Here is an 11,185-nt window from a genome sequence, read left to right on the forward strand (position 1 = left end):
AGCTTGCCGGCACCTGTCGCGACACGCTCCAGCGCCCACAACCCATCACTCCTTGCTATCTTGCACATCATCAATAAAAATAGCGACTGCCCGGAATGTCTGTCTGGAACCCTGATAACATCCGCGACGTGGCTGAGTCCGTCGGCATCGGCAACCTTAACCACGATGTGACCGAGAATCTGGCCCGCGACGTCGAATATCGAGTTGCGCAAGTTCTAGAGGAGGCTCTGAAGTCCATGCGTCATGGAAAGCGCACCGTCCTGACCACGCAGGACATTTCACTGGCCTTGCGCAACCTGGACGTGGAGCCACTATATGGATACGACTCGACTCGCCCATTGCGTTTCGGCGAGGCCTCTCTGGGCCCCGGTCAACCGCTATTTTATGTTGAAGATGAGGAAGTTGATTTTGAGAAATTGATCAATGCGCCTTTGCCAAAGGTGCCTCGGGAAGTTTCATTCACTGGTAAGCGGTCACCTCTGCAACGGAGCTTGACGTCGTTCCAGTCATTAACAATTTGTCTACTATTTTAGCCCACTGGCTAGCCGTAGAAGGTGTGCAGCCTTCGATTCCTCAAAACCCTACCGCTGCGGACTCTCGCAACCTCGAGCTGGTCTCCAAGGGACCAAACGCCAACTCCACACTTTCGGCAATGAGCGGTACAGGCGACGTGTCTGTGAAGCCATTGGTGAAGCATGTGCTTTCAAGAGAACTCCAGCTATACTTCGAGAAGGTCTGCAGTGCGTTTTTGGATGAGAATAGCGAGGATTACCGTACATCCGGTTATTCAAGCCTTCGCGAGGACCCAGGTCTGCACCAGCTGGTGCCATACTTTGTCCAATTTATCGCCGAAAAAGTCACACACAGCCTCAAGGATATATTCGTTCTCACCCAAGTTATGCACATGGCCGAGGCATTGGTCCAGAACCAGTCTCTTTACGTGGATCCCTACGTAAGTGAACCCTCACAGTAACACGGGATTAAGAAGCTGACCATAACAGATTGCCTCGCTTGTCCCTTCAATTCTCACATGCTTGATTGGTCGCCAGCTCGGCGGTAATGCGGATTTGGTCGAGCAGTTTGCCCTCCGCGATATGGCTGCCTCACTCCTCAGTCGCATTGCCCAAAAGTACACACACGCTTCTCATATGCTCAAGCCCCGACTCGTGCGCTCCTGTCTCAAGAGTTTCCTTGACCCTTCCAAGCCGTTCGGTGCCCACTACGGTGCCGTCATCGGAATGCAAGCTATTGGAGGATCAGAAGTCGTTCGAGTGCTTATTGTTCCCAACCTCCGCGAATACAGCAAGCTCCTACATGATGGTCTGGAAGACTCTACCCGTCGGCCGGCCGCTGAACGTGTTCTGACTGCCCTTGTATCTGTTCTGGCTTCACTGCGGGGCAAGCAGCCCCTGACAAATGGTCATACTGTGACTGATGATCTACGAACACGATTGTCAGAAGCGGTTGGTCAAATCATCGCATCTAAGATTCTGGAAGCTGGTGAAATGCAGCTGGCGCATATAATTCTTGACGCCTAGCCTGTTCATCTTGACAATATCCAGTGTTGCAAAATACGTCATGGATTTCTTCGCGGCGTGGTGTTAGAGGCGTTCAGGAGGTAATGTCAGAGACATATCGGGTCTCAATAACTAGTTCTATTTTATCAATGCATACAATACCTATGTGACTTGTCTTGTAGAACAGTTTACCGCCAGGCACCGGAAAGGCTATTTTGCCCGCCGCCACCGCTCGTGTGCAGCCAAGATTTCCAGATATTCTCCCACTTTTTTCTCTCCCCCTCTAACTGGCCAGCATCGTCGACAGTCTGCATATAACTGCAGCTTTTGATCTCACTTCTTTTCACTGGTGTGTCATCCTACAGGCTCCGTAAAAATCCCTTATCCATCTAACCTGAACCCTGATGTCAGACAGATTTTGATCCGTCGCCCCACGCCCAGAGCGGGCCCACAGAGAAAATCACTCATTACCAACCAAACTGCCGTACAGCAAAACATTTTGCAACCCTCCCCCTCCCTCGAGGTCAACAAGGCCCAAATAAACTTGCACCAATCGCCAATTTTTGCGAGTGATTCCCTGTCTATCAATTTGCTGCTCCCGAGTAATCAATTGTGATTTCGGGCACTCATTGGGCTACTGTGTGAGACTGTCTAACCGACTCTCTTCTACACCCCGCCGATGTTCACGAGTCTAGCTGCTTGCTACTTCTCGCTCTTCTAAAACTTTTATTGTTTTAGCCTTCCATGAGCTCGAGAGACCTTCTGCGATTCTTGTCCAAGCCCGCGAAGTAAGTCGTCCTTGTACCTCGACATGAAGCCCGCGATCCTATGACGTTGGATCAGGGTAGATGGTCAATGCTTTGGCTGCATGAAATTATGCTTCCAGTCATGAAACAAATTGAATAGCTTTACAGCCGCTAACATTGATATTGTCTTCAGGCCTCGATAACGCCACCGTTTTCACGAACGCCCATCTTTCCAATAACTTTTTTTTAAAAAAAGCAGAATTCTCGTCTGCTAGACCCGATACTTTGAACGGTATCGGTATCTTCCAGAACGAGGGTACTGATTGCCAGTCACCATTTCTCTAAGCGTCTTCTTCCTCGCATTCGCGTTTCGCCCTCCTTAGCAGCCCTTTGGACTGTTGGAGATTTCCCCTGCCTGGTCTGACCAGTTATTTTTCGTTAAGGGCCTTCTCTTCTCAGACGGGCATCGCCCCCTTGTTCGTCTGGGCAAGTAGACAGTGCTTCTACAGCCTTTCGTCATCGGAGAGTGCATAGGGCGGTCCGACGTCACTGTTTCAGCTTCGTTCAACCTAACAAGCACAACAGCTTCGGCTAAAGCAATCATTCAAAATGGTTTACGTCGGTATTCCACAGAACTACACTCAGTCGCCGTCCTCGTTCGCGGGTACGCCGTCTCTGACGATCAACTATGAGGCCACTCAGGACCTTGACTCGACCAATGCCTTTGAAGGTTTGTCATATCTTTTTACGGTGGTACGGCGCATTGCTAACAAACTCAACAGGTCCTGAGAAGCTTCTGGAGGTCTGGTTCGCGCCATCTCCTGCTGAACTAGGTGCCGCTGGCCCTGAGGGTCTCAAGAAAGTCCCTGGAGAGATTTGGAAGGACATGCTAGACCTGGTCAACTGCCAGGTGCTTTCCGTTATTTCGTCGGACGAGATGGATGCCTACCTTCTGTCCGAGTCGAGCATGTTTGTTTGGCCGCACAAGTTGATTTTGAAGACTTGCGGAACCACTACTCTTCTCTCCGGTCTCCCGCGAATCTTGGAGATTGCCGCTTTGTTTGCAGGATTCCCTCGCGCCACTGCTCCTCCCTCTCGTGGTATCACAGTGGCCGCAGCTCCTTACCGAGTCTTCTACAGCCGGAAGAACTTCCTGTTCCCTGACCGCCAGCGTGGTCCCCACCGCAGCTGGCGCGACGAGGTGCGCTCTATGGACAAGCTCTTTGTCAACGGTAGCGCCTACATGATCGGCAAGATGAACGGAGAGCATTGGTACCTCTACCTTACTGAGCCTGGTACCATGCTCACCCCGCCGGCTAGCCCCAAGGAGGAGATCGAGTTCCCCGAGACCGAAACCAAGGTTCTGAGCTTCCCTGAGGCCACTCCTCGCTCTGACTGTGATGAGCATGATGAGACCCTCGAGCTTCTGATGACCGATCTCGATGAAGAGAATGCGAAGCAATTCTACTTGGAAAATGCTACCGCTGTAGCCGAGAAGCGCCATCGCAACGCCGACCAAGAAGATCACTTGGATGTCTTTGGTAATACCTCTGACATGGACGAAGAGACTGGCGGTGCTCTGCCTGCAGAGCTGACCACCGAGGGCCACGCCCTAGGAACCGTCGTCTCTGAGTCGTGCGGTCTGTCTGATGTGTATCCCAAGAGCAAGTTCCCTGATGCTCGCATTGACGCCTACCTGTTCACTCCATGCGGCTTCTCTGCCAACGGCGTGATTCCTGCTCCTGACGGCAACGCTCCGACCCACTACTTCACCGTGCATGTCACTCCCGAGCCTCAGTGCTCGTACGCGTCTTTCGAGACCAACGTGCCGCACTCCCAGAATGGTAAGGCTACTGCCGACATCATCAAGCAGGTTGTCGAAATCTTCAAGCCGGGCCGTTTCAGCATTACCTTGTTCGAGACCAAGCCTGCGATTGATGAGATTGACGAAGTCAATGGTGTTCATGACCAGCAGCACGCTCAGCGTCACGCTCTCCGTGGTAGCAACAAGATGGAGCAGGTCGAGGGTTACCGCCGTGTTGACCGTATTGTCCACGATCTGAACGGATACGATCTCGTGTTCCGTTACTATGAACGTAATGACTGGAAAGGGGGGGCACCGCGCATTGGAGAGAAGGGCTTCTAGCGAGACTTCTATGAAGTCTTTCGCTCAGGTTCTAACTCCTTTCGCGTTCCGATCTTTCAGTTTTTTGTGTTCATGTCAATTTGCCCTTTAAGATTTCGCAATTACTCTGGCTTTCTTCCTTTCTATCTGTCAATCTTTCATGATTACATAGTACACAGCATCGCATGCTTACGCTCTGAGCGTCTTGTCTGTTTCAGTCCATTCATTTGACATCACGTTACTTTTGACAGTTTTCTATCTTAAATGCTATCGAAGTTTTGATATTCCACCAAAGAGCTTTGTAAAAAACCCCGAGGGCATTACTTAACTAAGAAAATCGATAGGATTGGACATGCAACGTCGTCATTGTAGGGCTGCGATGTATAATTACTGTATGCGGCAGGCGGTCGGATGCGTCCTTATCTCGTGTCTCATCAAACTTGAGTCCTCGACATCAAAGTCCAAGCAGCACATTTTGTCGAATACCTGTCGCATTCCCTCGATCGCCACAGCCTTCACTTCTTGCGATTTCCTCGAGGAAAATCTATCAGTGAGCTTAATAGGAGCCTGTCTTTATTCCAGACCGAGCGCAAAAGCGCGGCGCGATATCCGCGGACCTCACGAGAGCTTCAACTTGTGCTCTTTTCTCGCTTTCAATCAACACTACATCATTACTACACCTGCGGCTCGCCTTTCCTCATCTTCTACATAGTTTGCGCCTTTTAATTCCTAAACATACCCGCCAAACTCATTCAAAATGTCGTCACCACCACCCTCCAACCCCCTCAAACGGCCATCTATCTCCTCCTCGGCCTCACAACCGCTCGGCAAAAAGCCGCGCATGCATCCACTGCGCCAGACCTCTTTCCCTGCACACATGGACGCCGGCGAGCGCAGTTTCGGGGCCACAAGTGATGCCGGAAGCGTGACAGGGAGCTTTACAGGGAGTCTCGGTGGAGCGAGCGCGGACGGAGTCTTTTCTGGTGCAGCAAAAGGCAAGAAGCGAGGACGGAAGAGCAAGGCCGAAAAAGAACGTGAGCGGGAGCGCGAAGATGCCCTTAGCGCCAGGGCAGGAGATTCTACACGATTTGGGTCCGTTGATAACGAGGGCTCGGTTCGAGGAGGTCCTTCTGGCGGTGGAGGAGGAGGCGGCGGTGGTGCAGATGATGGAGACGACGATGACGACGATGACGAGGGTGAGCTCCTTGGGCGGGAAGAGGGGACTACAGATACTGAGGCCGAGAAGAAGAACCTTGCGTACGTTTTCAACCCGAGTCTTCTTTTCAGGTTCTATTGACACTAACGGCGTTTGACAGGATCCTGGTTGATGCTTTTAACCCTATGCAATCAGAGAGATACGACCTCTTCAAGCGAGCGAAGCTGCGCAAAGAAACGCTCCGCCGTATTGTCAATCACGCTCTTTCTCAATCCGTGCCTGCCAGCGTGGTGACCACAGTCAACGGTTTCACCAAGGTCTTTGCTGGTGAAATGATTGAAATGGCACGAACGGTTCAGGTCCAATGGGCCGACGCACACGATCTAGCTGCACGAGATGCATTCGAGGCCGAAGAAGCCGCCGCCGAAGCCGCTGCACAGGCCAGAGCGTCAGGCCTTCCCCAAAACTCGAAACCCTCAACACCAACCCCGGGAGGCACCCCAGTTCCCGGCCCTGGCAGCGGAGTCAAGAAAGAACCTCATGACTCCGACCGCACGCCTGCATCCTCTATCCCTCCTCACTCATCTTATCCCGGTACCCCTCTACGTCCTAAGCGTGAATTCCGCCCTCCTCCAAACCCGCACCGTGGTCAGCTTCTTCCTTCACACTTACGCGAAGCCGTACGGCGTGTGAAGCGTGATGGTGAGGGTGGTGGTGTTGGATATTCTGGGTTGAGTATGGAGAACTTGGGGGTTCGCGGTGCGTTTACGTGGAACTCTGGAAGTGGTGGTGGAAGACGGCTGTTTCGATAAATTTGGGCTACTCATTGTAGATTATCCATACTTTCATGTCAAATAATACTTTAGCGTTGATGATCTCAGCTTCGAGAATCGGAATGACAGACTGGATCTGTTTTATTACTGCCATTGTTTCTTACTTTTGACTTCTTTGACCACCGAGGAATAGAAACTCCAGAGTACAGACTTGGATGTATAATTTTCTTCTCCACGACCCAACACTCGGGATTGCATGGAAATTCTTACAAAGTATCAGGACCTGCGTGGCTCGGATTTGAACACAGTAAATAAGCCAGTGGAGATGGCACTCAAAATAAATTCTAATCTCAAATCACAAGTACATATGCGCGCCATATTTTACAGTTTGTATAAACACACGATTAAATTCAGGCTTGCTTTCCAAGCGCAACATCTTATTTGCGCTTTGAGCCTTTAGCCTTCGTCATCTCATTTTGGAGTTTCGTCATATGCTCCCTTCGGCGAGCCTGGTTACGCTCCTCACGGATAGCATCGTCCTCGGCGCGTCGCTGGGTCTCGTATTCCATCGCCCGCTTCTGTTGTTCGGCGGAGAGGCGGCCAGTCTGCTTTGTGGGACCGGTGCTCAATTTCTCCTGGAGATCCTTCTTCATATCCTTGCCCGCTGATTTGGCATTGGCCATGAAGCGGTCAACGAAAGAAACCTTTGCCGCGGGTTCTGCTTCTCCACCCTTCTGGCCGGGTCCTTTCGCGAGAATCTTCTCGCGTGCAAGCTTCTCCTGTTCAATCCGTTGCATTAAGAGGCGAAGGCCCTCGCTGCGGGTGTTCTTTGTGAGGGAAGAGAATTGCGGCTGCCCAGGTTCGGTCTTCTGGACTATATCCATCTTCATCCATTGGCGAAACTTATCCGAGTTAATGAGGTATGTTTGGCCAAGACCAAAAGCACCGGTTGCGACGAAGTAAAGCTGTAGGGCAGAAGGCATGAACGCCATGAAAACAAAAGAAACGGAGGGAAGACCGTAGATGAGGGCCTTTCCTGCAGGCGAGTTCAAGACAGGCATGGTGCCAGCCTCTCCACCTTTCTATTGCATAGTCAGCATTGCATTCGCTTCAGCATGATATGATCAAACTTACCCTGAGAACAGCCATCAGCATAGCGGCAGACATGACTGGCAAGATGTATGTCGGATCGGCAAGAGTAAGGTCATTAATCCAGGCGACGGTTTCAGAGGCCACACCGGGTACAGGCAAATCAGTCATTCCTCGCACGACACGGAAAGTACCGAAACCCAACGGAATCTGCAGCATGGGGATGAACGATTTCCAGGCGACAATGCCCTCCCGCTTGTGGAGATCAGATAGCTCAGCCCTTGCCAGCTGGGCGTCTTGCTGGTTACCGTCGCGAGTTCCGTTAACCATTCTCGTGCGGATTGGGTCTGATTTGTCCTTGATGTTCCTCATCTTGGCACCCATGTCAGCGGCATCCATCACTGGCTTCAGCAGTGCAAGACGGGTGATGACACCTGCAGCCACGATACTAGCCCACCAGGGTAGGCCTGTCCACATGTGTGTGTGTTCGATCAGCCATTGAATGAAGGAAGAAGGACCCCAGCCGTAATCAAGTCCAAGCTCCTTGAGGTACCCAATGCGCTCAGGGATAGTGGTAATGTCGAATAGTTCGGATGTGTTTGACCATTCGGGATTTGTGGCCTTATCGACGATCTCGGTAGGCAGTTGGGTTGAGGACGTAGAGTTGAAACGAACTGCGGCCGGGCCGATAGCGGCTGGTGCCATGCGCCAGGGAGCATTTCCGGAAACTGCCGTCTTTAATTGTCCCCGGTTGGCAGGGAAGCGAAGCGATTGGGATCGGAAGGTCGAGATCTGCAATTCCAGTCAATTTCAATGTTTTTGGTCCGAGCAGTCACGGAGAACGAACAGATCGAGTGGAGCGGGACATGGCGGCTATCCGCTGACGAGCAAACGCCGCAGTAGCATTGGGTCCTTTCAGACCAACAGGTCCCATCATTGTAGTTTTTGTAAAAGTGGGAACGCAAGTGATAGGGACACAGTTGATGCGGAAGAGAGTCTCCTGCGCCGAAAGGCGCGACTTTTTTTCTGCCGGGCGGAGCGGTAAACACCCCGGATCATGGCTACGGTCCAGGTACGGGGGACTCGGGGGGGGGTTTATATTGAGATGGATGAAGGGACATTCTAGTATTTTCATAAAGAGCTTGCATATCCTAATTCGCCAAAACGCCACCCGATTCAACGGATCTATGTACACAGACTTTGGATGTACACAGAAGGTATCAATCGCAAGTCAAAGATGCTTCGGTTTTGTATTCCGTGTAAATGCAGTCATTCTTCAACAGACCAAACAGTGAACAGCCCAGGGAATTGCTTTATTCCAGAGATGTAGTGTCCTTCAGTCCAGCAGGGGCGCGTCTCCGCTCTGAGGGAAGCTCCCGAAGCTCAACTCCAGGTCCCACTGAGCGACGATATGTAGGGAAGATCTTTGAGAGGTGAATGTCAGTCAGAACTTTTGTAAAACATTGATTTATATCGTGCATACCTTGGTGTTAGACCAACCCAGTCGGAAGGCAGCCTCGTGTGCGAACAACTCGCCAAATCCAAGCATGAGGCCGTTGACGAAGGGGAGGAAGAGGTTGATAGCTGCTCCTCGGAGGATACCCAAGATGGTTGGCGGCTTGTAGAGAATCATCGGCGAGCTTGTGGAGGAAGAAGACATCTCATGGTTGGTAGAGTAGTTCTCGGAGTCTGAGGGGACAGTCATGGCAGAGTCATAGAGCTCGGCCGGCGAGGCGGCGGCATCGGAGGCCATTTTGAGGATCGACGTATAGGCTTATCGGAAATGGGTAGGCTGGATGTGTTGGTGTTGAACTCTTGCTCTCGACGCCAGGGTTAGAAAGGGCCTGTTTGTTTAAGTCGATGCGATGAGCGGCATCAAACCGGATTATGTCAGCACTTTGCATCCCACCCTTTTAGAGTTCCACATCGTGAGTCCTAAATTGTCTACAAGTGCTTTTTCAGTTCGCATTAAAATATTGTCGGAGATTAGAACTGTGAGAGGCGTAAATGTTGCTTTTTGGTATCGGCTATGCACTATATTCTTTCACAAAACTACGTCTATTGTGCTGAAGGCTCAGCACCATCAGCAGGCTTCGCAACTTCACCACCCTCTGGCTTGGCACCAGGGAAGCGGGACCCCTTATCTTTAGGCTTCTTCACCTTCTTCTGTACAACAGGAGGAGGGTAGGCCTTCAGGGCAATCTCCTGCCACTCGGTGTCAGCCTCGTAGGCAGCCTGGATAGGAGCCATAAGTTCAGCGAGACCGGCGGCAACAGCAGGCTTCAATAGTTGTGGCGTCAACTATAAGGGCATTAGTACTCTATCTTGAACTCTCAAACAAGGGAAACCAGGTGTACATACAATATCGTTTGTGTAATCGTCCTGGAGCTGCTTGATGTCGGTGTAGACGAGGGGCTCTGCGTCCCTGCGCTCGACGCGGAACTCCTTGTTGCCCCGTAGAGCAGCAGCTGGGAGAAGAATGAATTCAACTAAAGCGACAACACCATTACCCTCAACAATCTTGGGGAATGCTTCGGCCTTGCGGATCTTCTTCGTAACGGTGTCGGCGTTGTCAAGGAGATCAATTTTGCTGTCTATTCGGCTATTAGTATTGTTTGAGAAAGTAGTACTGGAGAGGAGATAGCATACTTTCTTCACTGGAGCTCATCTTTCCACCGGAAAGACCTGCAACCATAGGGTTGAGAAGATGGGCACGCTAGACTTTTGTAAGTTTTCCGGACTGCGAAAGACTTTCACGTCACCAATCTTACCTCACGGTATCCAATCTTAGGAAGCCATTCCTTGGCGGCAACAAACAGCTTGCGCTGGTCGATACCACCTAATTGGGCATCAACCTTGAGGTGCTCTTCGTCAAGAACCTGGAGAATAGGGTACAGCAATCTAGCAGTTGTTAGGTAGACTGAACCAAGGACAGGCTAGCAAAGTAGCCAGGTTGATAGTATATCCTTACCCACTCAGAGGCGCATTACCAGTCTGCTTGACAACTTCGGCACCGGCCTTCTTGGCCTGTACTTCAGAAACAACCGAAGACAGCTTGTAGACATCCATGACATATTCGGGGTTCTTCTGGTAGGAGCTACCGAGAACAAACTCAAGTTTCTCGGTTGGCACACCGACAGACTTCAGAATCGCCGTGATGACCTTGGAGTAGTACTTTGCGCGGTTCTCGACAAGTTCAAGAGGTGCCTTGAGATTGTCGAGGAAGGCGTGAATGTCGGCGAGGAGGATGACAACGTCGCATCCTGCTGCTAGCAATTCGGCAATCTTAAGTGCAGGGCTGTAGTATCCGGTGTGAGGACTAGAAAAATGCAATGTTAGCACAATATCCTCCGTCAGCTGACGGTCCCGTTGTTGTGACTTACCGTCCAGTGGTAGCTTTAGGGTAAAAAGATGACGAGGTTAGCGTCTAATTCCCGAATGGCCAATTTCTCAAGGCCCGGCGGTTGGAACGATAGGCATTGCGATGCACTGATCGGCGATTGCGGTGGTGAACATACCGGTACCCCAGTAAATTCGGGGGTTGCGACCCTCGGCCAAGATCTTCTGGATGATCTCAGGGTCCAGGACCTCAGCGAGGTTGTTAGTGATTAGATCAAATCGTGCTTGAGCCGCAGAATCCATGATTGAAGTCGACATTGGGGAAGTGCAAAGGTGAATAGGCGCGAACACAGGAAAGGTGGGATAGATTTTGACTCACCCCACCAAATTTGGAATGGCCACAGATCGGCCACGGAATCGTTCCGTGCAACGATAAGCGT

The 11,185-nt window shown here is 51.3% G+C and overlaps 6 protein-coding genes across 6 annotated transcripts; 3 read left to right on the forward strand and 3 right to left on the reverse strand.

The window, feature by feature from the left end:
* Nucleotides 1-95: 95 nt before the first annotated feature.
* N7511_000601 (TATA-binding protein-associated factor TAF6) lies at nt 96-1,538 on the forward strand (the record flags this gene model as incomplete). The annotated part of the gene is made up of 3 exons (XM_057123026.1): nt 96-465; nt 534-952; nt 1,002-1,538. The coding sequence occupies 3 exons, from the start codon at nt 96-98 to the stop codon at nt 1,536-1,538; spliced, it is 1,326 nt and encodes a 441-aa protein (XP_056988759.1).
* A 1,334-nt stretch (nt 1,539-2,872) lies between these two features.
* Nucleotides 2,873-4,409, forward strand: N7511_000602 (adenosylmethionine decarboxylase SPE2; the record flags this gene model as incomplete). The annotated part of the gene is made up of 2 exons (XM_057123027.1): nt 2,873-2,993; nt 3,046-4,409. 2 exons carry the CDS (start codon nt 2,873-2,875, stop codon nt 4,407-4,409), a joined length of 1,485 nt encoding a protein of 494 aa, XP_056988760.1.
* A 736-nt stretch (nt 4,410-5,145) lies between these two features.
* N7511_000603 (transcription initiation factor TFIID subunit 11 family protein) lies at nt 5,146-6,356 on the forward strand (the record flags this gene model as incomplete). The annotated part of the gene is made up of 2 exons (XM_057123028.1): nt 5,146-5,645; nt 5,705-6,356. 2 exons carry the CDS (start codon nt 5,146-5,148, stop codon nt 6,354-6,356), a joined length of 1,152 nt encoding a protein of 383 aa, XP_056988761.1.
* A 398-nt stretch (nt 6,357-6,754) lies between these two features.
* N7511_000604 (membrane insertase OXA1) lies at nt 6,755-8,343 on the reverse strand (the record flags this gene model as incomplete). The annotated part of the gene is made up of 3 exons (XM_057123029.1): nt 6,755-7,399; nt 7,452-8,198; nt 8,254-8,343. The coding sequence occupies 3 exons, from the start codon at nt 8,341-8,343 to the stop codon at nt 6,755-6,757; spliced, it is 1,482 nt and encodes a 493-aa protein (XP_056988762.1).
* A 376-nt stretch (nt 8,344-8,719) lies between these two features.
* On the reverse strand, nt 8,720-9,159 carry N7511_000605 (TOM13-domain-containing protein; the record flags this gene model as incomplete). Its single annotated transcript, XM_057123030.1, has 2 exons — nt 8,720-8,830; nt 8,890-9,159. 2 exons carry the CDS (start codon nt 9,157-9,159, stop codon nt 8,720-8,722), a joined length of 381 nt encoding a protein of 126 aa, XP_056988763.1.
* Nucleotides 9,160-9,464: 305 nt separating this feature from the next.
* N7511_000606 (tyrosine--tRNA ligase TYS1) lies at nt 9,465-11,063 on the reverse strand (the record flags this gene model as incomplete). Its single annotated transcript, XM_057123031.1, has 7 exons — nt 9,465-9,707; nt 9,768-10,000; nt 10,056-10,122; nt 10,178-10,307; nt 10,378-10,725; nt 10,790-10,802; nt 10,925-11,063. The coding sequence occupies 7 exons, from the start codon at nt 11,061-11,063 to the stop codon at nt 9,465-9,467; spliced, it is 1,173 nt and encodes a 390-aa protein (XP_056988764.1).
* Between the last annotated feature and the right edge of the window lie 122 nt (nt 11,064-11,185).

Source organism: Penicillium nucicola (assembly GCF_028828085.1).
Source record: "Penicillium nucicola strain IBT 29836 chromosome Unknown utg000001l, whole genome shotgun sequence".
Classification (NCBI taxonomy): Eukaryota; Fungi; Ascomycota; class Eurotiomycetes; order Eurotiales; family Aspergillaceae; genus Penicillium; species Penicillium nucicola.